General features: G+C 35.8%; 1 protein-coding gene across 1 annotated transcript in view; it reads right to left on the minus strand.

Moving 5' to 3' along the window:
* The window catches only part of IQUB (IQ motif and ubiquitin domain containing), an 82,153-nt gene that overhangs the window by 44,727 nt on the left and 11,927 nt on the right, over positions 1–25,499 (minus strand). Inside the window, exons 2-7 of the mRNA XM_008057067.2 lie at positions 24,497–24,900; positions 22,326–22,460; positions 11,410–11,571; positions 11,150–11,322; positions 10,799–10,954; positions 4,936–5,146 (exon numbers count right to left, since the gene is read on the minus strand). Coding sequence (XP_008055258.1) covers positions 4,936–5,146; positions 10,799–10,954; positions 11,150–11,322; positions 11,410–11,571; positions 22,326–22,460; positions 24,497–24,896 — 1,237 coding nt within the window. The 5' untranslated portion in view covers positions 24,897–24,900. The remainder of the gene's footprint in view (positions 1–4,935; positions 5,147–10,798; positions 10,955–11,149; positions 11,323–11,409; positions 11,572–22,325; positions 22,461–24,496; positions 24,901–25,499) is intronic.

Below are 25,499 nucleotides of genomic sequence, written 5' to 3' on the forward strand. Positions count from 1 at the left end.
TGAGACTCCAAGTCAAAAAAAAAAAAAAAATAGAAGAGCAATATAAATTATAGAGCTTGTGAACTGAAGATTTTAACTACAACAAAACAGAACTTAAAGATTATTATTCTAAGGGTTTTAATTCAGAACTTTAGGACCAGAAAACACTAACACGCCTTTTTATGTAAGAAATTTCATTTAATTCATTTTTGTTTTCCTCCATACAAATCATGTGTGCACTTTCATAAAATATATGTTCTGATTTAATATAAAAACTCTGTATAAAATCAATTATCATAGAACAGTAACTCACACATGTATAAGTCTTTGCACTTTTATAGGTACTATCATAATGTAATATTTCATATTTTCTACTTTATGAAGCCCTCTGAAGTAGATGTGCCAGAAATAAAGTTTTTTGCAGATGAAGAAACTGAGGCTTAGGAGAAATGAGTACCTTGTCCTCGTTAATACCACAAACATGTAAAAACAGCAGAACCCCATTTAACGTGTTTTCAGTTATTTGGGACAGTTGCCTGTTAATCAAATAAAAAATAGCAGTGGTATCTGTTAGTTTATTCACATATGAGTCTGGAATATTATTTTAATAGAGTCCTGCTCTAATAGAACTTTAGTTTTATACTAAAGTTTTATACTTGCCAACAGGACCTTTCACAGACACCTGGCTAGCAAAGCTCTCTACCAAACTACTGTCACGTAGAAATAACCTTTGTCATCATTTCATGGAGAAAATGAAAGTAGGAGTGAAGTTTAGAGTAAAACTGTATTTCCAGAGGTCAACAATCAGGAGAAAAGGAGAAACAGATGTACAGTCCTAGGAAGCAACCTTGTTAACTCAAACACTACCATATGAAGCTGTAAACACTCCTGAAGTCACTCAATTTTGTGTATTATCAGAGAGGAAAATTTACTAAGATTGATTGTTAGACCTAGTGTTTAATTATATCATCTTCAGTAAATAGTATATTACCTTATAGCTATTAAAAATAGACCCAGTATGTAACATCTAAAAATGTTTCCGATTCGAAAGGAAACTATAATCTGGGCTGGGCGAGGTAGCTCAAGTCTGTAATCCTCACACTTTGGGAGGCTGAGGGGGGAGAACAGTTTGAGCCCCGGGGTTTGAGACTAGCCTAGGCAACATAGCAAGACATCATCTCTTTTTAAAAAACAAAAAATAGCCCAGTATGGTGGCGTACACCTGTAGTCCTAATCACTCAGGAGGTTAAGGTGAAAGGTTCACTTGAGCCCAGGAGGTTGGGGCTGAGATAAGCTGTAATTGTACCACTACACTCCAGCCTGGGCAACAGAGAGAGGCCCTGATGAAAGAAAGAGGAAGGAAGAAAGAAAGGAAAGGAGGGAGGGAGGGAGGGAGGGAGGAGAAATTGTAATTTTAATAAAAGAACAGATAACATCCACAAAAAAGTAGTATGTAAAAAACAAAAATATGTAAGAAAATTTGCTTTAAGTTGATATTATGAATAATCACAAAGAAGTCAAAGATGTATTTCCTTCTATAAAAATACCCCATTGAACTACAAAAAGCAATTGAGCTTATTTTTAAGTTTTAAAACTCTCCTATGCCTATTCACAAGAGTCCAATTTCTCACTCTCAGATATCTAGTGTACAAATAACTCTGTTCCAGTTAGTTCCACTTTAACAGGTACTCCTGGCAAAACAGAAGCTAAAAAATAGATGCATTACTACATTCCTGTGTTTTTCCCTTCCTTCATTCATTCATTTTACCATTTGGGGGGTATGTGAGCTAAGCACAACAAAAGAAAGCTTATATTAAAAAAAAGAAAAAAGAAGTATTCCCTCGTACAGCTTATAATACAGAGGAGAAATAAATGCTAAACAAACAATATATATTATTACAAATTGTGGTGATATAAATGAGACATTTCAGAGGCAATGAGGATCATGAGATGCCAATAGGCTATCCAAGTTATGTTGTCATTCACAAAAATCTCTGAGTCAGTGACATTTAACCTAAGATCAGAGGGTAGGCAATGGGGCAACAGCCCAAGATGGGAATAGTGGATCTACTGCCCTGAGTAAGGCGTGCTTGGCTTGTTCAAGTAACTGAAACTTTTAGTTTACCAATGACTAACACATTTACTATAGAAAAAATAAGGAACAAAAGTGACTGGGCATGGTGGTTCATACCTATAATCCCAGCACTTTGGGAGACTGAGGCAGGAAGATTGCTTATGCCTGAGAGTTTGAGACCAGCTTAGGCAACATAGCAAGACCTCATCTCTACAAAAAATCAAAATGTTAGCTAGGCATGGGGTTGCACATCTGTAGTTCCAGCTACTTGGGAGGCTGAAGTAGAAAGATTACCTAAGCCCAGGAATGAGGCTGCAGTGAGCTGTGAGTGTGCCACTGCACTCCAGCCTGGATGACAGAGTGAAATCCTAACAAAAAGTAAATAAATAAAAAGTCAAAGTGAGAGACGTGGGTCCAGTTTCATTCTTCTGCATATGGCTATTCAATTTTTCCGCACCATTTATTGGATGGGGTGTCCTTTCCCCCAAGTGTATATTTTTTGTAGACTTTGTCAAAGATCAGTTGGTTGCAGCTATATGACTTTACTTCTGAATCCTCTATTGATCTGTGTATCTATTTTTATATTGGTACCATGTCATTTTGGTTACTATAGCCTTGTAGTATAAATTGAAATCAGGTAAAACTGGATAGCAATATGCAGAAGAATAATACTGAACCCATATCTTTCACCATATCCAAAAATTAACTCAAAATGGATTAAAGACTTAAATGTCAGGTCTAAAACTATAAAAAAATCTGAGAAGGAAACCTAAAAAAAAAAAAAAAAAAACTCTTCTGACAATGACCTAGACTAAGACCAGAAGAGCAAACACAACCAAAACAAAAATAGACAAATGGGACTTAATTACACTAAAAAGCTTCTGTATAGTAAAAGAAATAATCAACAGGGTAAACAGATAACCTACAGAATGGGAGAAAATATGTTCATAAACTATACATCTGACAAAGAGGTAGTATCTACAATCTACAAGGAACTCAAACAACTCAACAAGAAAAACAAAACAAATAATACCATTAAAAAGTGGGCAAAGAACATAAGCAAACATTTTTCAAAAGAAGATATATAAACAGGCAACACATATATGAAAAAAAAGTTCAACATTAATACCATGCTACACCCTCAGAATGGTCACTATTAAACTGGTGAAATCAACTGATGTTGGCGAGCTAAGGGAAAACTTATATACTGTGGGTGGGAATATAAATTAGTACAATCTCTATGAAAAACTGTATGGAGATTTCTCAAAGAACTAAAAATAGAACTACCTTTCAATCCAGCAATCCCACTACTAGGTATCTTCCCAAAGAAAATGAGTCATTATATTAAAAAGCCATCTGCACTTGTATGTTTATTACAGTACTATTCACAATAACTAAGTCATGGAATCAACTTAAGCATCCATCAATGAAATACTGGATAAAAAAAATGTGGTATATATGCACAACAGAATAACACTCAGTCATAAAAAAGAATGAAATTATGTCTTTTGCAGCAACCAAGATTGAAATGAGGTCATTATACCAAGTAAAATAACTCAGAAACAGAAAGTCAAATACGTCACATTCTCATTTATAAGTGAGAGCTACACAACAGGTACACAAGGACATACAGAGGGGAATAATAGATACTGGAGACTCCAAAAGGTGAGAAGGGGGGAGAAATGAAAAATTACCTATTGGGTTCAATGTACCCTATTCAGGTGATGGGTAGGTTAAAAGCCTAGACTGCACCACAACGTAGCATATCCATGTAACAAAACTGCCCTTGTACCCCCAAATCTAACAAAATTTAAAAAGACAATGTACACAGAATATGCACTTACATAATATTATTAATAAAGGAATTAAAAAGGTTTGCCAAGCCCCTCCTCTAAAGAGCAAAATCAGATAGGATACTGTATTGAGAAATTAAACAGGAAGAAATTCAACTCAATTCTGAGTTCACAAATTTTCAAAACCACCAGAAAACCAGATAAGACAGTATTTTTCCTCTTTATCTCACATAGATGAGGATCAAATGAAATAGTATACAAGGAGAAACCCAAACAACCCAGAATTTATTTATAAAAAATGGTGTATTTATTCTTACATGTTTCAACTTCCATCACCTTCAAAGTACTATCCATTTGATGCAATACACCTATCAAGATGCTTTTTCCACTGCTCAAATCAGTTTTTGAACTTGTCAATTTTGATTATTTTCAGTGTTTCTGCCAATTTTTGTTTCACATCTTCCACATCAGCAAAGTGTTTCCCTGTGAGGACGTTTTTCATCCAGGGGGAAAAAAGTCACTCAGGGCAAGTTCAGGTGAATAGGGAGGGTAGGGCATGAGGGTCAAACCGGTTTTAATCAAAGACTGCTAAACACTCAGTATAGTGTGGGCAGATGCACTCTTAAATCACCCGTCACGAAATGGGCAAAAGCATTGAAAGAATCTCAAAAAAAAAAAAAAAAATTCACCGAAAACAAAAGCAGCTTCTCACAACAACACTAGCTGGTATGCTGATGCAAATGAGTTCCTAGAATACTTACCTAACCAGAAAAGCCTTGTACTACAAAGAGCCCACCTTCCAAAAGATAATTCCAGTGTTTTTCAGTACCCCCTCATACTAACACTGCAAAATTCACAGAGCAGTATGCATATTTTATTAATTGTTAACATAAAAGGATTTTCAGTTTCATTTCATCCTTAATTCTTGTCCCAAATATAAGATATTATTCATCTAAATTCTCTAGTCTCGATTACCAAAACATCTCCCTAAAATAATAAAGTCTTCTTTTTCTCTTCAATAAGCCTCTTTTTCCTATTAATGAAAAGCTTTTAAATTAGTATTTTATGCAAAGCCTATGTCAAACTTACGTTCTAGTGCATTATAAAGAAGTTCAAAATCTTCATTTGTTTTAGGATTATGCCTCCGGTAATAGTCCAGTTTCATCAGTTCTTCTTTTTCTCTTATCTTCTTTAGTTCTTCCTGTGCTTCCCATTCCAACCTCATCCTTTTCTGTCTTCTTAAATTATCTACAAAGACTTTAGCATGCCACTGTCTGTAGCAACTCTGTATCACTATCACCTAGAGTTAAATTAAAAGCAAAGGAAAAGTGTCTATCAGCAACATTTAGATCAAACAATAAAGAAAGGCAGTGACTGCAATTCCACATCAACAGCGAAATACTGGGAGTCTAGTTTTAGCTCTGTGTTAGTCTCACATACACTAACATAAAGACCATGGAAAATGCATGTCATCCTCAGTAAATATTATTATTGTTATAAATATTAATTATCTCTAGCTTATCTTAATTGCCATTATCTTAGGCTCATATTTAAACAACATTGTATTTTCTAAAAACACACAAGGTGGATTAGATAAAGGGAAGACTTAAGCAAACAAGTGTTTATTGAATTATTAAATTGTATGAAATATAAATATGTTTGAAAGTGTGGCACAGTATCAGGTTCTCAAAAATTTGTCATGTAGCTGAGAGAGGTTATAACTTTTTTCTGAGAGTTTTAAATTTTGTTTACTAAACTCATAAATCAAAATAAAATGTGGAGAGCCTGGATCAAGATAAAGGAGAGAGTGTACATAGACACACCTCTCACACTCATCCTAATGCTTAATAATTACAGAAAAATCAGGAAAAACAGAAACCAATAAAGACACTGGACCATTTTGAAGGACACCCTCAAAGAAATAAAAACTTTGAAGAATCACTTCAAAAAAAAAGGCAGGTAGAATAAATTGAAGAAAAAATCTATACCTAACCATGCACTAGAGAGGCAAGCTAGAGAACAGACATGGCTCTAGGACTGCTTCAAGCCCAAAAACTGGTGGGTGCTCTAAGCACAATGGTGACCAGCCAGGTGACTGCTTAAAAACGCAAGAGGCATAATCTCCTCTAAAACAGTTTAGGGTAGGAGCAACAGAGATTGTCCCTAGGGAGAGTGATTAGTGTCTCTGAAGGATAGTGACACCTAGAATGGGGGGGGGGAGTCTCCTCTATACAAAACTAGATTATTCCCAAAATCAAGCCTTAAACATCCCCTAAAACTACTGGGGTCAGACCAGAGTAAACAAATATACTGTTAGCACAGGGGACATTAAGAATCTCACATACTCCATGAGTACACACTAAGATTAACCAAACATTTGAGAAGAACCAGTAGAAAAAAGGTTCTACTGGTTCCTCACTCAACAAAGAGAAGAATTCTCAGTCCAGGGTAAAGCATGGCCTTCTATATATTAACAAGCCCTGTTGCAAAAATTTTTGAACCATTTTACTAAAGTACATCAAAACATAACAAAAAAAGTAAGACAATACTAGATATAGTTAACATTTTCAGACAGAAGGAAAAAGCTATGTAAAATAATCAGTATAACAGACAAAAGACTATGGAAAATTTTATGTTTGAAATTTTAAAAAGTAATAGAATGTATTAGCTTGGATGCTATTTAAATTGTTAAATTTATTAAAAACACCAAAACACAATGCAGAAGACTTTGTCCTCTTGCATCATTACCCAGGGACTAGCAAGCAGCTTAGGAAGGCTCTGCCATATTAACAAATGACTCCCTACCTGTATATCACAGATAGCTCTTCCACTTCTCATCATCTCCCAACCAGTAAATAGAGGGAAGGGAATCGAGATCACTTTAAGAGCAATACCTGTAGATGGCTCACATCATCCCTCACATCTCACTGTCCAGATCTTAGTTACATGGCCTCACTGATGTATAAGGGAGATGATAAAATACAGTCTTCAGTAAAGCAGTCATGTGCCCAAATCAAGCTTTACTACAATTGGAGAAGAGAAAAGTGGATACTGGCAAAGAACTAATAGTTAATTATAAGTTGATCTGCATAATGTGCAGAGCCTAAGAAGGAATAAATAAGCAAGAAACTTGGGTGAGAAAATATTTTAGAATGCAGAGCAAAAAGCCATAAAAATAAGGAAAAATAAGAGACATGAAAGAAAAAAACACACATTCCAGAATATGTCTGGCACATGTTCCAGATGAAAGGAAGAAAGGTGGCTAAAGAAATTAATAAAATATAATAGAAGAACATTTCCCACAGCAAGGCATGAGCTCTCATAAAAGGCCCATCACCAAGTCATTATAATAAGATTACCAAATACCAAGGATAAAGTGCAAATCCTAAAAGCTAGACAAAAACAACAAATGAGAATCAGACTGATACCACACTTCTAGTCAAATACAGCTTTAAATATATAAAAATAATAATTCTGAAAATAAGTTTGAATATAAGCGTCTACACCCAAACTAAAAATCAAAATATGAGGTTAACTCAATAAGGACTCATATAGTTTTACTTCCCAACTCTGAAAGAATTATTACAGAATGTGTTCCAGCAAGAACAATAAATGTAAGGGGGAAAAATTAAAGCAGTGAGCAAGAACTTGGAATACTATTCAGCCACAAAACAGAACAGCATCCTGTTATTAGCAGCAACATGGATGAACCTGGAGGACATTATGTTAAGTGAAATAAGCCAGGCAAGAAAGACAAACACTTCATGTTCTTCTCACTCATATGAGCAATCTAAAAAAGCTAACTTCATAGAAGTAGAGAGTAGAATAGAGGTTACCACAAATTGAAGAGGTAAGGTTGAGGGGACCAGGAGATGCTGGGCAATGGATACACATTTACAATTAGACAGGAAGAATAATTTCTGGTATTCTATTACATAGTAGATAACTACAGAAAATAACAATGTAATGTACATTTTAATATAACTAGAAGACTTTGAATGTTGTCACTGCAAAGAAATGATAAACATTTAAAGTGATGTATCTGGAAATTACAATATTTTGATCATTATACTATGTGTACGTGCATTTAGACATCACATTGTATCCTATAAGTATGTACATTTATTATGTGTCAATTATAAGTAAAAATTTTTCAGTTACTAAACTAAATACATTTTATTTGAAAAAATCAGTGCAAATATATAAAAACAATCTAAATTATAAGTATATAGTAAGATATATATGTATATATATAATTCAGATTTATAAATAAATATAATTCAAATTTATAATTTCAGATCAAATTTTTGCTGAATGGGAAGGATGAGGGAAGAGAAGGAGATGAAAAAAATAAAAGCCTAGCAAGGTTCTCGACTTGTTCATGGAGACTACATGCAGCCTAATTATGTCTGCATTTGCTATAAGAAATGTAAGTGTGTTTAAAAACTGTTACAATTAGCCAACAGAAAATAAAGTACCTACTTCTGAACTATGAAAGAACAAAAACAGTGAAGAAGTATAAACAAGCCAACAAAAAGAAGGAAAGATGAATAAAAGAATAAGCAATAAAAAGGATCAGTAAATTAAAACATGATGACATGGCAAGAATGAATACAAAAACATTAGTAGTCACATATAATAGAATCTTGCTTGAAACAAGAAAGACTTAAATACATACTAAGCATTGAATGCAAAAAGCTATAAAAGAACAAAATAAGTATGACTGAAGTAGAAAAGAATTGAAGATAAAAGAACTTATCAGATGGAAACTTACTCCTCATGCTGGCTTTTAACTAACCCCTCTTTTTACAGCGCACACTTCACTTCCACCTCCCACAGACCCTCCAATTCATCTTCCAAGATTCAAGAGACAAATCTATTTGGTTTCAATGCCATCTCCCTTGGCAAGCATTTAGATTTTCACTTCCTCTGCTCTGGTAAGTCAAGTGAACACTTCTCTGTTTTACAACTTCAAAAAAAAAAAAAAAATCAACTGATATTTACCCTTCTCTCTTCTCGTAGACTATTTGTCCTTGTATGCTTATACATTCTTTTTTTCCTTTAATATCTTTTTGTTGAGTTTGGAAGGTGTCAAAGGCACTTCCATTACCCTACCTAATATGCAGTCTCCCCTACTTCCTCTTACTAAGAAAATCTCAATCTTACCAAGGAGCAACAATATGCTTCCTTAAAAAGTCATTTATCACACACTCTTGCCGAGGAATAGTCACATGACATAATTCAGGCCACTGAGATGTAAATAGAAGTCACTGGGTGGCACTTTCAGGGGAAATCTTTGAAGATGGCATACATGGGATATGCTCCCTTGACTTTTCCCTTCTTCCTGCATAGACTGCAGACATGATAATGAAAGTTAGTCAACCATTTTCTCTTCAAACAGTAACAACCTCATGATGAGATTAATAAAATAGGAAGATAAAAGGAGTTTGCATTCCTGATAACATCATAGAGCCACCACCCAAGTTCAGGAAACTAAGAAAGCAAAAATTAGTTTATGCTAAGAAAGTAAAAATCATTAGGCTGGAATAAAAGGCACTAATTATTAAAGTCAGCAAAAAAGTTACAGGAAATAAAATTTCTCCAAAGGATACTCTGCAGCTATAAAATGTCTTAACAATCCCTCTTTTGAGTGACAACTATTTTGTTGCTATTTTGAAACTTTATTCTCTAAAAAATCAGAAATTATCAGAACTTTGCTGTTTGGGATTACATCAGTAAGAATGAAATATTCCACTCATGCCTGGAGTGTTTAAGTCACTTTGACAGAGATAAGCAGTCTTAATTTGCAACCAACATGATAAACTTTAGAGAATTTCAGAAAAGAAAATAACATTCTACATCTTTTTAAAGTTTGTTCCCAAAGGAAAAAACCCTGGTCCACCACACAGTGCAGACCTGATGTTTACTCACTTACACACAGCCTTGTTTTGCACTGAAACTATCAAGATACTGATTCGCTTAACTTTCACCTAAGCTTCCCTCTTCCCAAATTCTAAAATAACTCCACCTTTTCCTTTATTGGGAGAAAATTAGTTTAGATTGAAAAAAGTAAAAATTCATCACGCTGGAATAACTGGCACTGATAAAGCCAGCTATAAAATTGGCCCCATGGTTCCCTCTGGTGTTCAGTCTCCTTCAGGGCAATGTTAGTCAATAGACGCCTTTTTTGTACTACAAGTTTATCTCTCAAGGTCTTGGACTAATTGGGCTAGAAAAACAGCCTAGCTCCAGATTTCTTGTCATTTGAAAGACAAAATCTCTTTTCTTTAAATTTTTTATTTTAAATATGTGGGGTACAATTTAGGGTTAGGTATACAAATGTTCATTTTGCAGGTACCCTTGTTGATGAGGTGTGCCTCCCCCCCACCCAGAGTTTCCTACTACTGCCAATCAAAAAAATCTCACCTTTAAAATCACTATTTTCTGGTCATTTTCACTCACGGTAAATTGATGCTAGGAGGCAGATCCAACTATGTTGTCTTTAAAAGGATCAAATAGACTGAAGGTAAAAGAGTGACAAAAGACCATGGACACAATAAGAAAGTTGGAGTGGCTATACTAATATCAGAGAAAATAGATTTTAATGTCTTATTTTATTTTAATGTCTTATTTTATTTTAATGTCTTATCTGAATGACTCCATAGGTGATTTTACTGTGGCAAGTATTAAGGTCAAGGGACAAGAAGTGCTGAGAAGGTTAATAATGGCCAAAAGCAACACATAAAGCACCTGGGTTTCCCTAAGGGAAAGGGAAGGGTTAGGAGCATTTAGGACTCTGATCCCTTATATGAGTGCGTACTGGAAATAAAGACTGCTATTTATTAGCAATGAAATGTGATCCACACTCATGTATGTTCTTTCTCAAGCTAGCTGACTTATAGAAACAGATGCATACAGAATAAGTGTTCATCCATAATAAAATGTATCTTACCGCCTTTAATCTTTGAGCATGGTATTCTGCTGCTGAAAAATATCTTCCTGGCTTTACCAGTTTATCAGTCATATTTGATACATATACACCAATTTTCGTCATCTGTGTGGATGTTGTATTTGTAGTTTGTTGAATCTTTTTTCTCTGAAAAATGGTCTAAAGAAAACATTAAAAATTTAAATGTGTCCTCTATATATATCTATAAGGGAATGAAAAAATTCTATATATTTAAATCAATTTTAATTTATTATTTTAATTGTACATAATTACTTAGAAAAATTTAATTTGAGAGAGTCATACAATTGTTGATTCTATACCTTCAGAAACCTAAATGGAAAAATAAAAAGTCACCTGTGTATCCCTACAAAATACACTGGGTCCTTCAGTAATCTTTTTAGGTACAGTTTGTGTTCCAGCATTGTGATATTCTATTCCTGTTATTTTATGTCTGAATCCACCAAGAAATGGCTTGTGAAAGTCAGATTTTACAACCTCAACAGCTACCTCCTGGTACTGATCAATGCCTGAGAAGATAAAACCAAGATCGAATGAAAGTTCCAACTACAATGGGTCTCAAAAATACTCTAGTTAAAAGACATCAAATAACTAACCAGTTTGTATAGTGACAGTTATGATTTGAGGGACATTATTTAATCCTTCTATTCTTTTGATTGGATACAGATCTGGATTTGTAGAAAAGATGTCCACTTGTACAACTTCCTGTGGCTTCACTCCATATTGCACTAGAGTCTCATTATTTTTCAGAATTATTCCTAAAAAGTAAAATAAAATGTTAAGAAGTTTATAACAAAGAAATGGCTATTCATTTATTTTGCTTTTATTTGACAGAAATTATATTTATGGTGTACAACATGAGGTTTTGACATATGTATACATTGTGAAATGGTTAAATCAACATAATTAACATATCCATTATCTCATACTTATCTTTTTTGTGGTTTGTGGTAAGAACACTTAATATCTACTCTCTTGGAAATTTTCGAGTATATAATATATTATTATAAACTAAAATCATCATTTCTAGAAATGGTTTATTTTTTTTAAATTTTAAATTCAGTGGGTACAAGTGCATGTTTGCTACATGGACATATTGTGTGGTCCATTCCTGCATAGTGAACATTACACCCAGTAGGTAATTTCCGAACCCTGCCGTTCCCCACATCCCCCACCACCTCCCTTCTTTTAGTGTCTCCAATGTCTATTATTTCCATCTTTGAGGCCAGAAATTGCTAACTGCATGTGCTCATTTTAAGGAGATGAAAAACATCAAAGATACTTGTAGGAATGCATATCTACTTACTAACTATAGTAATAATGATTTCTACCTCTTGTTTTAGTATTAGTACAGAAAACTCCATAATAGGAAGCATTACAGTGGCATTCTCGAGGAGGAATTCAGCATTAAAACAGAGCTACAGGAGGTCGGGAAGATGACAGCCACGCCAGTCATACTACGCAAGTCCCGGTATGGAAAATTTTCTGTTCGTGCTGGTGAATGAGTGGGCATGTGAGTGGCTGACTGAGTGAGGGCTAGGAAGCTAGTGGTTGGGGCTCTCCTGGTGAGTGGCTGATGCCACAGCTGCTGGGCTTGGGCCCTTGCAATCCTGGGAATCGGGAGCCAAGCCCATTTTTTTTTAAATCAACAAAACCCTTACTGGGAAGAAAATGCTGGTAGAGACTAAGTAGGGGGCTTGTGAGCAAGTGGCCAGGTTTCTGATGTAACAACTGGTGTTGCAGCTTCTCTGCTTGGTTCCTGGCTCTTCCCAGGTCACAGAAGTCAAGCGCCATTTTTTATAAAGGGCAAAAGTTTTCCTGTGAAGAAGCAGCAGAGAGAGACTACCACCCCAGGCTCTACCTCACCATTGCAGCAGGAGACTGCCAGTTACAGGCTTTGCCTCACCACTTCAGCACCTGGCGGGGCACTGGCAGCAGGGTCTGCAGAGGGTGCTCAAAAGCAGAATCGCACTGAAGAGGACAAGGGGTGGTGCCCTGCCACCATCATGAAGGCAGGGCGAGAGAGTGCTCCGAGTTGTTCACCATGGAGCAACGGACCTGGTCTCTGTGACTGGCAGATCAACTACTTGAGTTGATCGTGACCCAGAGGGAATATCCTAAAAGCATGGACTTCAGAGGGACCTGATGAGTGCTGAGTTCCAGGAGACCCACCTCCTGTTCTGATCCAGTGGCAGGGCAAGGGGTGTGGCCAGAAAAGGACAAGGAAGAACTCCAAAGAGATCAGTGGTGAGACTGGGATTGACCCCAAACCCCCACCTCCTCAGCAATTCACTGAACATCAGAGCCACACCTGGGCCATGACTGAGAGGGACAAACCCAGATGGAGCCTGAATGTCAGTCACAATGGGAGAGCACCATCCCAGGATAGGCCTGACTGAGGCACCCTCAGGGAGTAAATACCTGGGGAAAAGACAATCTAGCACCTCCCCACTGTAGGAGATCTCCCTGACCATATGAGAGTGGGAGGGGAAGACAGCAGCCCCACCCACCTCGACTGCCCCTCTTCCTTTCCTGCTCTGGACACTGAGGAGAGAGTGAAAGAGGTGGCTCTGCAGGAGAGAATTAATTAGAGGAAGAATTACAGCACCTGCCACAAGAGGGCAGGTTTTTCTTTATTTTACCTTTATAACATTTTTTGCCCGATTATTTGTAAGTTCATCTATTTTTTAAATAGTTGTCCTTTGAGAGTGAATGTGTATGTGAGGGTTTGATCTGCATCCCCCTAATTGTTTTTCTTTTTTCTTTACTTTTTCTTTTTTCTGTTTTTGTTGTTTTCTGTTTATATGTGTTTGTGAATGATTGAGTGTTCATCTTTCAACTTTGTTGTTGTTAGTGGTTGATTTTTGCTCTTTTGTTCTTCTTTTTTTAATTTTTTTTATACCTTAAGGTGGGTGTCAATATATGAGTAAAGGTTAAATCTGAATTTCTTTTTTTTTTTTCAGTCTTTCTGTTTTACTCTTCCATCCATTTTGTGCTAGGCACATGTGTGTGTGTTCAGTTTTCTTGGTTTTTTGTTGTTGTTTGTTTTGTTTCACTTCATGGTTATTCTACTTTGTTTTGGGGGGCTGTGTATGTTTGAGTGTGTGTGGGTGTTCAATTGTTTTTTGCATTGGTTTCTGTTCAGCATTATCATATAGAGTGTTGGTGGGGAGTGGGTCTCAGGGAAAACATACCACAATCAGTGAACATTGTAATCTGCAAATAGTTTCTGAATCCTAGTGCCCCATCCCCTACATTATTCAACTTTCAAAAACTAAAAGAGACAGCAAAGCTTCCCACCCACAGTACTATTTCAAAATAGAAGAAATCCAGAGCCCAGATTAGGGAATAATAATAATAATAATAGAGAGCTGAGCAAACATCAGAAGGGAAAGCCTCTCCCACTGACACTGACTAACAGATCTAAAGAGAAAAACAAGAGGTCTGTCACAAATGAGGAAAAACCAAAGGAAGACCACAGGCAATTTCAAGTGTAACAAAGAGAAAACTCCTAAAAAAAAATCAGACCTTGGAGCCCAAATAATGGAAGTCACCAACAACTGGCCCCAGAATAAGACAGGAATTAGAGAATGGATGGAAAGAGAGAATAAGACTCAAGAAAGAAAATGCAACACTGAAAGAACTTGTAACAGAGATTTTGACCATAAAAAATTTCATCCAGGAAATAAATAACAAGATGACAAGCATGGAAAGCAGAATTAATCTAGCTGAAGAAAGAATCTCAGAACTTGAAGGCCAGAACATGAATTTAACCCAATCTGTAAAAAACATAGAAAGAAGACTCAGAAAGAACAAAGCCTACAAGAGATGTGCAATTATATCAAGAGGCCGAACCTACGCCTGATTAGTATCCCAGAAGAAGAAAGGGAAATGGAGAACAACTTGGAGCAAGTATTCCAGGAAGTAATCCAAGAAAATTTTCCCCATCTCACCAGAGATGTGACCAGTTAAGTACAAGAGATACAGAGAACTCCCATGAAATATCAAATGAGAAGACCAACCACTAGACACATAGTAATTCACCTACAAAAAGTAGGCACAGAAGAGCAAATCATAAAGGCAGCAAGAAAGAAAGGTCAGACTACCAACCAGGGAAAACCAATCAGAATAGCAGCAGACCTATTGGCAGAAACACTACAAGCAAGAAGGGACTGGAGTCCAATATTCAAAGTCCTCGAAGATAAATGATTTCAACCAAGAATTTCCTATCCAGCCATGCTCAGCTTCATCAGTGATGGAGAATTAAAATCCTTCCCAGACATCCAATCCCTAAGAGATTATGCAGCTTCCAGACCAGCTAGCTGTACAGGAGACACTTAAAAAGATATTAAGCACAGGAAAAAGAAGAAAAAGATGGACCACATACTTCCCAAGAGAACAGCAGAACACAGAATCAACAGAGAATACAGCACAACAAGAAACTTGAAAACACACACATACATCAACCCTAAAGCCAAAAGAAAACAAACCAAGAAAAAACTTTATAAGAACCTCACGACAGGGATAAACAATCACATTTCAATCATCAGCCTGAAAGTGAATGGACTAAATGCACCACTGAAAAGACACAGAATGGCAAATTGGATACAAAACCATGACCCAGTTGTTTGCTGCATCCAGGAAACTCATCTCACCACAAGGGACGCATACAGACTCAAAAGATGGAAAACGAGTTTCCAGGCAAATGGATCACAAAAGAAGACAGGAGTTGAGATCTTAGTATCAGACAAAACAATCTTTAAGCTATCAAAAATTTAAAAAGATACAAAAGAACACTACATAATGATAAAAGGTTTGATATATCAACAAGAAATATCCATCCTAAACATATATGCACCCAACACAGGAGCACCAGCATTTATAAAGCAACTACTAAGTAAACTAAAAAAGATTTTGACTCTAACACTATTATAGCGGGGGACTTGAATACCCCACTAACAGCCCTGGATAGATCAAGGCAAAAAATCAACAAGGAGATCAAGAATCTAAACCTGACACTCAACCAAATAGACTTAATAGATACCTACAGATTATGCCACCCAATAACCACAGAATATACATTCTACTCATACCATATGGACTGTACTCTAAGATCGATCACATCCTTGGCCATAAATCAAGCATAAACAAATTCCATAAGGTTGAAATCTTGCCATGCACCTTCTCAGACCACAGTAGAAAAAATGTAAATATCAACACCAACAAAATTTCCCCAAAGCCCACAAAGACATGGACACTAAACAGCATGATGCTGAACAACTACTGGGTCAACACTGAAACCAAAGCAGAAATTAAAACATTCCTGGAAACAAATGAAAATGAAGAGACATCTTGCCAAAATCTCTGGGATGCCATGAAATCAATTCTAAGAGGGGAATTTATATCTCTACAGGCACACATCAAGAAAATGGAAAGATCACAAGTTGAGAGTATAACCAATCATCTAAGGGAGCTGGAGAGGGAAGACCATCAAAACCCCAACTTTAGCAGAAGAATCCAAATCACCAAAATAAGAGCCCAAATATGGGACACAGAAGACAAAAATATCATAGAAAACATCAACAAAACAAAAAGCTCGTTTTTTGAAAGAATTAACAAGATTGATGGACCCCTAGCCAGAATGAACAAGAAAAAGACACAATCAGGAATACAGATGACCAAATCACAACTGAGCCCAAAGAAATATAAACGATTATCAGAGATTACTATGTACAATTATATAGAAACAAATTTGATAACCTAAATGAAACTTTCTGATATCACACAACCACCCCAGGTTGAAAAAAGAAGACGTTGAGACACAAAATAGACCAGTAACAAACCTGGAAATTGACTCCGTCATATGAACACCACCTACAAAACCAGCCCTGAACCAGATGGCTTTCCAGCAGAATTCTACAAAACGTAAAAGGAGGAGCTGATACCAATCCTATTGAAAGTATTCCAGGCAATTGAGAGAGATGGAATTCTCCCCAAATCATTTTATGTAGCTAACATCACACTGATACTCAAACCGGGTAAAGATCCAACAAAAAAAGAGAACTACGGACCAATATCCCTTATGAACATAGATGCAAAAATCCTTAACAAGATACTAGTAAATTGGATCCAAAAGCACATCTCAAAAATCATCTGCCATGACCAAGTAGGCTTCATCCCCAGGATGCAAGGTGGTTCAACACTCACAAGACCATAAATGTAATTAAATACAACAACAGATGTAAAAACAAGAACCACATGATTATCTCATTAGATGCAGAACAAGTTTTGATAAAATCCAACATCCCTTCTTGATAAAACCCCCAGACACCTAGGTATAGAAGGAACATACTTCAAAATAGTAAGTGTCATCTACAATAAACCTACAGCTAACATATTGCTAAATGGGCAGAAACTGGAAACATTTCCCCTGAAAACTGGAACAAGATAAGGCTGCCCACACTCACCCGTCTTGTGCAACATTGTGTTGGAAGTCCTAGCTAGGGCAATTAGATAAGAAGGAAATCAAGGATATCCAAATAGGAAAAGAGGAAGTCAAGTTATCCCTATTTGCTGATGATATGATCCTATACCTTGAAAATCCAAGAGAATCTGTCAAAAACCTGCTTGTATTGATTAAGGACTTTGGCAAAGTCTCAGGGTACAAAATGAATGTGCAAAAGACAGTTTCATTCCTATACACCAACAACAAGCAGGCAGAGACCCAAATAAAAAGCACAACCCCATTCACAATAGCCACCCAAAAATGAAATACCTTGGCATCTTCCTAACCAGAGAAGTGAAAAACCTTTACAATGAGAACGACAAAACACTGCTCAAAGAAATCCAAGAAGACACAAACAAACGGAAAAACATTCCATGCTCATGGATAGGAAGAATCAACATTGTTAAGATGTCCATCCTACCCAAGGGAGTCTACAGATTCAACACAATACCCATTAAATTACCAACATCTCTTCTCTGACCTGGAAATGACAATACAGAAATTCATATTGAAACATAAATGACCATGAATAGTCAAAACAATCCTTGGCAAAAGAAATAAAGTGGGAGGTATCACACTTCCAGACTTCAAACTTTACTATAAGGCTACAGTAATCAAAATAGCCTGATATTGGTACAAGAATAGGCATATAGACCAATGGAACAGGATAGAGATTCCAGAAGCAAAACCTCAATTTCTCAGCCAACTCATCTTTGACAAAACCTCCAGGAACCACCACTGGTGAGAGGAGAACCTATTCAGTAAATGGTGCTGGAAAAACTGGATGACCACATGCAGAAGATTGAAACAGGACCCCTACCTATCCCCATATACAAAAATTAACTCTAAATGGATCAAAGACCTAAATGTAAAACCTCAAACTATAAGAATCTTAGAAAATGCAGGAGACACCCTTATAGAAATTGAAACTGGCAACCAATTCCTATTCAGAACACGAAAGGCCAATACCTTAAGAAATAAGATAGACAAGTGGGACTTCACCAAACTAATGAGCTTCTGTAAAGTAAAAGAAACCATCAAGAGAGCAGGGAGACAGTCCACAGAATGGGAAAAAATATTTGCCAACTGTATATCTGACAAAGGCCTAACATCTAGGATCTACAAGGAACTCAAACGCGCTTAAAGGAAAAAAAACAGAGTCCCTTTAAGTAGTGGGCAAAAGACATGAATCACACTGCTCAGAAGAAAATATACAGGCAGCCAACAGACACATGAAAAAGTGCTCAGCCTCACTCATCATCAGAGAAATGCAAATCAAAGCCACATTGAGATACCACCTAACCCCAGTAAGAATGGCCATCATTAATAAAACAAACAATAACAGATGCTGGCAAGGATGAAGAGAAAAAGGAACACTTCTACACTGCTGGTGGGAATACAAACTAGTGCAACCTCTTTGGAAGACTGTGTGGCGATTTCTGAAAGAACTAGAAATTGACCTTCCATATGACCCAGCAGTCCCCCTACTGAAAATATGCCCAGAGGAACTCAAATCATTCTACCAAAAACATACCTGTACACGCATGTGTGTTGCAGCTCTACTCACAATAGCAAAAACACGGAACCAACCAGGCTGTGCATCGAAAAGCTAAACTAGATTTTTTAAATGTGGTACATATACAGAATGGAATATTATGCAGCCATAAAGAAGGACAAACATATGAACTTCGCAGCAGCTTGGATAGATTTAGAGTCCATCATACTCGTGATCTATCACAGAAACAAAGAACAGAGTACCATATGTTCTCACTCATAAGTGGACCTTGAACAATTATCATAATACTATAAGAAAGGTATTGGCAATGGTGGGAAACTGCCGGGGGTGGGGATTGGCAGTTAAGGGAAACTGCTAGGAGAGGGACATACCTCATCAACAAAGGTACCTGCATAATCAGTGTTTGTATACCTAATCCTGAATTGTACCCCACATTGTTAAAATATAAAATAAAAATAAATCAATAGATAAAGCTACAACTCTCAACTCATCAGGAATATACTAACTATGAACCCTACAAACATTTTAAAATAAAAACATCCTAGCGTATGAACAGAATCTTATTATTTTAAACATTGACTATTTTTGTAAAATTCACAATGTGTATTATACGTAAGCACAGGACATATCTGTATTGGGGAAAATAATTATTTTAAAACTCATTGCATCCATCAGTGCAGAAAAGCATATACACAGAATTCCAAAGAATCTCTTCCACTCTCTCTTTTTAAAGTCAGAAACTAATTAATTCATGCCTCAGTGGAGGTAAGCCTCAGTTTTGTGCTGGAAAAAGTGAACATCACTTAATTTTTACGTTTCTGTTGCTACACCTTCTCCTCCCCTCTACCCCACTAGTCATGTATTCAACAAATTGACCTATTTTCTTTCTCTATTTTAAGTCTTACAAAAATGTAATAAAGTTACTGGCTATCATTTTGTGTCACAGAAACTTTACCGATGAACTCTGTATCAATCTTTTTACAGTCTTCCTAATTAGAATTTGGAATCTGACCACACTAAAAGCTATATTCATTCTTAGAAATGTATCAGACACAACTATAAACAATCCGAATTTTCACTGGGCTGACTAGGAAATTTTAGACTTTATGATGATGTGAAAATGACATGAATACAGTAGCATACATACTTGAGTATCCATGCAACAATTGTTTTTCACTTTCAGTACAGTATGCAATAAATTTCATGAGCTATCCAACACTGTGTTATAAAATAGGCTTTCTATTAGATGATTTTACCCAACTGGAGGCTAATGTAAGTATTCTGAGAACATTTAAGATGGACTAAACTAAGCTATGATATTCCTTAGATTAAGTGTATTAAATGGATTTTTGACTTACAATATTTTCGGCTTACAATGATATTATTGGGATATAATCCAGTTGTAAATTGAGAAGCATCAGCAGTCTATTTTGACTATGTTCATGAAAGCACGTTCTAAGATCTTTGAGTTTCAATTTCACACTCTAAATTCTTAATTTTAAAAATTAACATGAATGTCATACGGGCTTTGTGACAGGTTGAATAATGGCCTCAAAATATGTCCACATTCTAATCTCCAGGAGCTATGAATATTACCTTACACGGGAAAGTGACTTTGCAAATCTGACTAAGAATTTTGAGATGGGGAGATTATCCTGGATTATCTGATTGGGCTCTAAAAGTAACCACAATTACCCTTATAAGAGGAAGGAAGAGAAAGATTTGGCTACAGATGAGAAGGCAGTATAACAGAAGCAGAGAGAAATCTGAAGATGCTTACACTGCTGGCTTTGAAAAAGGAGGAAGGAACCAGTGAACCAACAAATGCAAGGAATGCAACTCTAGAAGCTGGAAAGTCAAGGAAGTAGACTTCATCACGGTAAAACTGATTTAGGGTGTCTGGCCTCCAGAACTATAAGAGAAATATATGTGTTGCTCTAAGCCACTGAGTTTGTGATTGTTACAACAATCACAGGAAAGCAATATAGGGTCCCAGAGCCCCTTCATTTCTCTACTTACTTCTGTAGTGGGCTTAATCCCACTAAAGTTGAGCTCCAGTTCTCTAGTACTAGCAGAAAGCACCTATCATAGAGGAGACTGTCAGAGTCAAGCTCTTCTGTAATTGCTGCTGACATAAGGCTCTTACCCAGTGGTGATGCCAGGTACTCACACATAAAGAGGGAAGGTCGTGAAATAAAAAAAACAGAGATCCTTAAGTGCCAATAGTCACTGCTACAGGCTGTCTCAAAACGCTCCCTACTCTGCAGTTTTGAACTTTACCTTACAGTGAATGCCCAACAGTTTCAAATTCCCTCTTTGGAGGAATACCGACATTAAAGTGCAGACTCTACCACTTATCAGCTGTGTGACTTTGCACAAGTTCCTTGAGCTTCAGTTTCTTTTTCTCAAAAAAAGAGTTAATAGCAAAAATACCACCTCATAGGATTGTTGCATAGATTAAATAATAATGAAGGTAAACACTAGTCAGTCAACTAACCACCACCATCAACATGATCATCATCATAGTCATCATTATCATTAACATTACTAATAATCACTTCAAATTTTAGCTTTGTTTACCTAATCATGCTTTAATAATCAGTTATTTGAATACATGAAATCTTACTTTTGGAGTACATTAACTATAATAGATTTTTTTAAAAAATAATTTTGAAATTGATTGTTTTTCTCCAGAAACTTTTGGTGGCATTTTTATATGTCAATACCAAAATTTTTAAACTAAAATTTTAGCATCTGTTCAGCCATACTCTATAGAAACATGTATTTAGCTATGTCTGTCTGGTAAACTAATGCAGTTAATGAAGACTGTGTCCTCTCATGACAAAAGGCTAACATAACTTCAGTGGGCCGCTCAATATCAGCCACAAAATAAAACTAAATGTACCATCATGGGAATGTGAACTGATCTCAAGATACAGATCACTCATAAGCCATGTTCAGCCCTCCTCTTTTTCCACACGTTCCCCTTTCTCAAATATTATTTTAATCTCACCTCCTCCCATTCTCCACATATCATCTATTAATACTTACAACCACTTAACACTTCCTACCATTTCCCAAAAGTTACACATTTTCTTACATCTTGGGGACTTGGCCCAAGTATTATCACATTTATTGAATAAAACTTTCTAGTATCACCCAGGTTCCTTCCTCCCTGTTCCCATCGTTTTTTGTGCCTATTTACCTTAAAGCATTTTGTGGTAACTATTGCATGTATCTTTCTTACTAGTCTGTAAACAACTTGAGAACAGTAATCCTTTACCATGTTTCTTTGTATCTTCATTTCTTAGTAAAATATCTAGAACAAAGTATGTCCTCAATAAAAATGTGTTAAATGAATTAATGTATGATCACAATACAATATTCAAATAGTAAATACCGAGATATTCAGTTTAAATAATCAAATATCTTGATGGTTTACATTTTAAAACTAGAGAAGTCTTGAAAGTTTTCTTAGCCTTCAAACTTACCTGAATATCTTAGCTGCAGTTCAGAAGGTGGGACACTTAATAAGCGTGAAAAATGATCCTTGAGGTATTTAAAAATAGTATTAATATTAAAAGGCATTATAATTTCCTGGCCCACTGGAATAAGTACAACTTTAACTGCAGATAAAAGGATAAAAGAATCATAATCAAATATAGCAAGGGTCAGCAAACTACAGTCAACAACTAGATACAGAATTATGTAATAATGTTTAATTCACACAGAATGCAAGTTGCTTCTGCCATGTTCTCCGCTGCACCCCAGCCAATGGTAAGAGTTACTTTAAATTTTCTATAAAGAGAAGTGACCAATACTCAGTGCAGCATTTTGCTTTGAAAGTTAATTCATATTCTCAAGAATTAGCATCAATGTTCAACACATGGTTTTGATTATTCAGATATAAGTATAGGAAACATCTCAAAAAATCACACAACTTTGTATAGTGAATTTAGGAACGGGAGACCTTGAGACAGTGACTGTGTCCCAGAACTTAGAAATACATCATAACTACTTTTCACAAGGATGGATATTATAAATAACTCAATCCTCTCTACAAAATAAAAAATTAATATTCATACATGTTAAAAAATAAAAACTGGTATTGTAAAATGATTATCTATTTATGAATTATAGAAAGGAAATATAGTATGTAAAAGCTAGTCAACATGGTGTAACTTTTTTGTTTTATATCTATAGACTAAGTTTTAATGGAGAAGATGTAGTAAGAGAATATACACTGCGGGCCAAAAAAGTTTTGTATATTTCTAGATGCCTGACATAGTTTTCATAAAGCTAAATAAGGCATTTATTAATAGCATGACACAATTTAACCAGGCATTGGTGATGCTAATGTTCTTTGAGCATGTTAAAACTTGTTTTCACAGTCTCTATCAATCAAGTGAACACATTCAAAGATGCTAAATGACTGGAGGGATATTTTAATCGTTCTATGAGTACATAAAGCCATATATTTTAAAACTTGCATAGTAGTGACTTCTTAAGCTTTGGGAAGGGGAAGCTGTTAAGGGATTTGTGAAGCTCAGAAGTACAGGACCAAGACTTTAAAAAAAAAAAATCACCATGTGTTTGCTATAAGCTACAATACCATGGAATGACAGAAATATCCAAAAATGAAACCCAAATTTACACTGAATACTAAAATTAAGAGGTATTTGCTTAAGTTGGATATAATTGAGCTTAGTTTTCTTTTGTGTGTGTGTGTTTTTTGTTTGTTTGTATATTTTGTTTGTCTTTTTTTGTTTGTTTGTTTGTTTGTTTTCCTTAATTAGTTTTCTCTACTTCCTCCTTTTCATTCTTTACTTATGTGGATATACCACACAAAAGTAAACTGCCCCACTGGATTGATTCAAAAGCTACATTTTACTAACTAAGCTCTGTTATTTTTGTTATTATATCGTGGCTCATGTTTTCTACCAGTGGGTGGAAATTTTCTAAAACTCACAGACAAGGAGGAAAAGGAGCAGCGAATTGACCAAGCAAGTAGAACAGTTCTCTGTGTAACCACCTTATTGCTGCTCCCCCTCTGCCTTGTTACCAAGAATGTAATAGTAACTGCTACGTGGCATCAACATTATTTTGTATCTTTAAAATGACCTACAATGAAAGACAACAATGATTTTTCTGAAGCTAAATGTAAGTTAACGCTAGGCAAGCTATAGATATATATAAAAGCAAGCTATAGATATATATAAAAGCAACACAATATGTGGAATGAACACTGGGCACAAAATCAGTAAATCTGTAGTTAAGGTTCCATCCCACCTCTTGCTGCCTATATATAAAAATTAATTTCAAATTGGCATGCAAAAGAATTCCAATTTTAGTCAAGAATTTCTCTATTTTCCAAGGTGCCTAAATATTTTCAAAACTTACTTTATTTGAACATATATGTGTTTCAATTTCAAATGTAATGATGCACATTTATTGAGGAATAATAGAAACTGTAGAATAGGGTTGCTTTCACACATAGTTAAGAGATTCAAGCAGTATAACCATGGAAATTTTGTAGATAAAGGAAAGGGATAGTACTATTAAATACAAAACAAATCTTTAAGCAAAAACAAACACACCAGCAAGAAAAGCAGCTATTATTCAAAATGAGGAACTAAAATGTCCTGTCTTCCCTAGGTAGTACCTGTTGCTAAAGAATCTTTTGTTGATTCCAGCAAAGCCTCCTTTATAGCCTTTATTTTATCTAGATATGCCAGAGTGGCATCATTGAACCTGTGCATTGCATACTGCTCTTGATCATGTCTTGGAGTATATGAAACGTGTCTTGGTGGCACAACCTCTTCCATGAGTTGTTCTTCATCATCTGGTTCCAGGCTTACAAGGCTGTGGTCACTGTGCGCCTTAGCATGCATTTCATAGCCCTCGCTGAATTGTTCTAGCTCAGATTCATGCTCTTCAGTTTCATATGACTCTTCATGCTCTTCTGAGGGAGCTGGAATATTGAGAGTGTCAAAAGCATCATCACTTTCTTCTGTTGAGTCAACTATATTCTGAGCATCAAACTGTTCCTCTTGACCAGACATTTTCCTAAATTTAGAAAAATAAACACATTTACTACATAAAGTTTCTACACCAAAAATCAAATTCATTCCTGGTTTAGAGCAATATTCATAATATACTACAATGTGGCTCATTATTTTTAAATGTTGATTATCTTAGTAATGGCATTGGGTTAAAAAATGGTGATTTAGAAAAAAAAAAACCTCAGAGAGTAAAAATTAAAAACATAAAGAACCTCTAAACAATACATTTGAGAACAATACTCTGCAAAGAATATATGAAAAAGTACTTTAAATATCTTGTTATTTCTTTCTTCCTTAAGGAAGAATGCCTTGTGAAAGAACTTTTTGAATTTTATTTTTTTCTGAATACAAAAAAATACAAAACTGACACCAATTCATGCCTATGGCATTACAAATGATTAGATGCTCTAAGGATCCAGCCAGTTACACAACTGTACCCTGAATAGAATAACACTCTTTGCAGTAGCTTTGGTCTTACTGATTGCAGCAGAGGATTCCAATGCCTCTGTCCCCCAAAACAAACAATAAATATGGGGTGAGCTTGGAGGTGACTAGAGCCACAGCTACAGCAATCAGGAGCTTAGGCTTGGAAGACAAGATGAC

The sequence above is a fragment of the Carlito syrichta genome, unplaced genomic scaffold, assembly GCF_000164805.1.
Source record: "Carlito syrichta isolate Samal-C Ts95f unplaced genomic scaffold, Tarsius_syrichta-2.0.1 Scaffold302715, whole genome shotgun sequence".
NCBI lineage: Eukaryota > Metazoa > Chordata > Mammalia > Primates > Tarsiidae > Carlito > Carlito syrichta.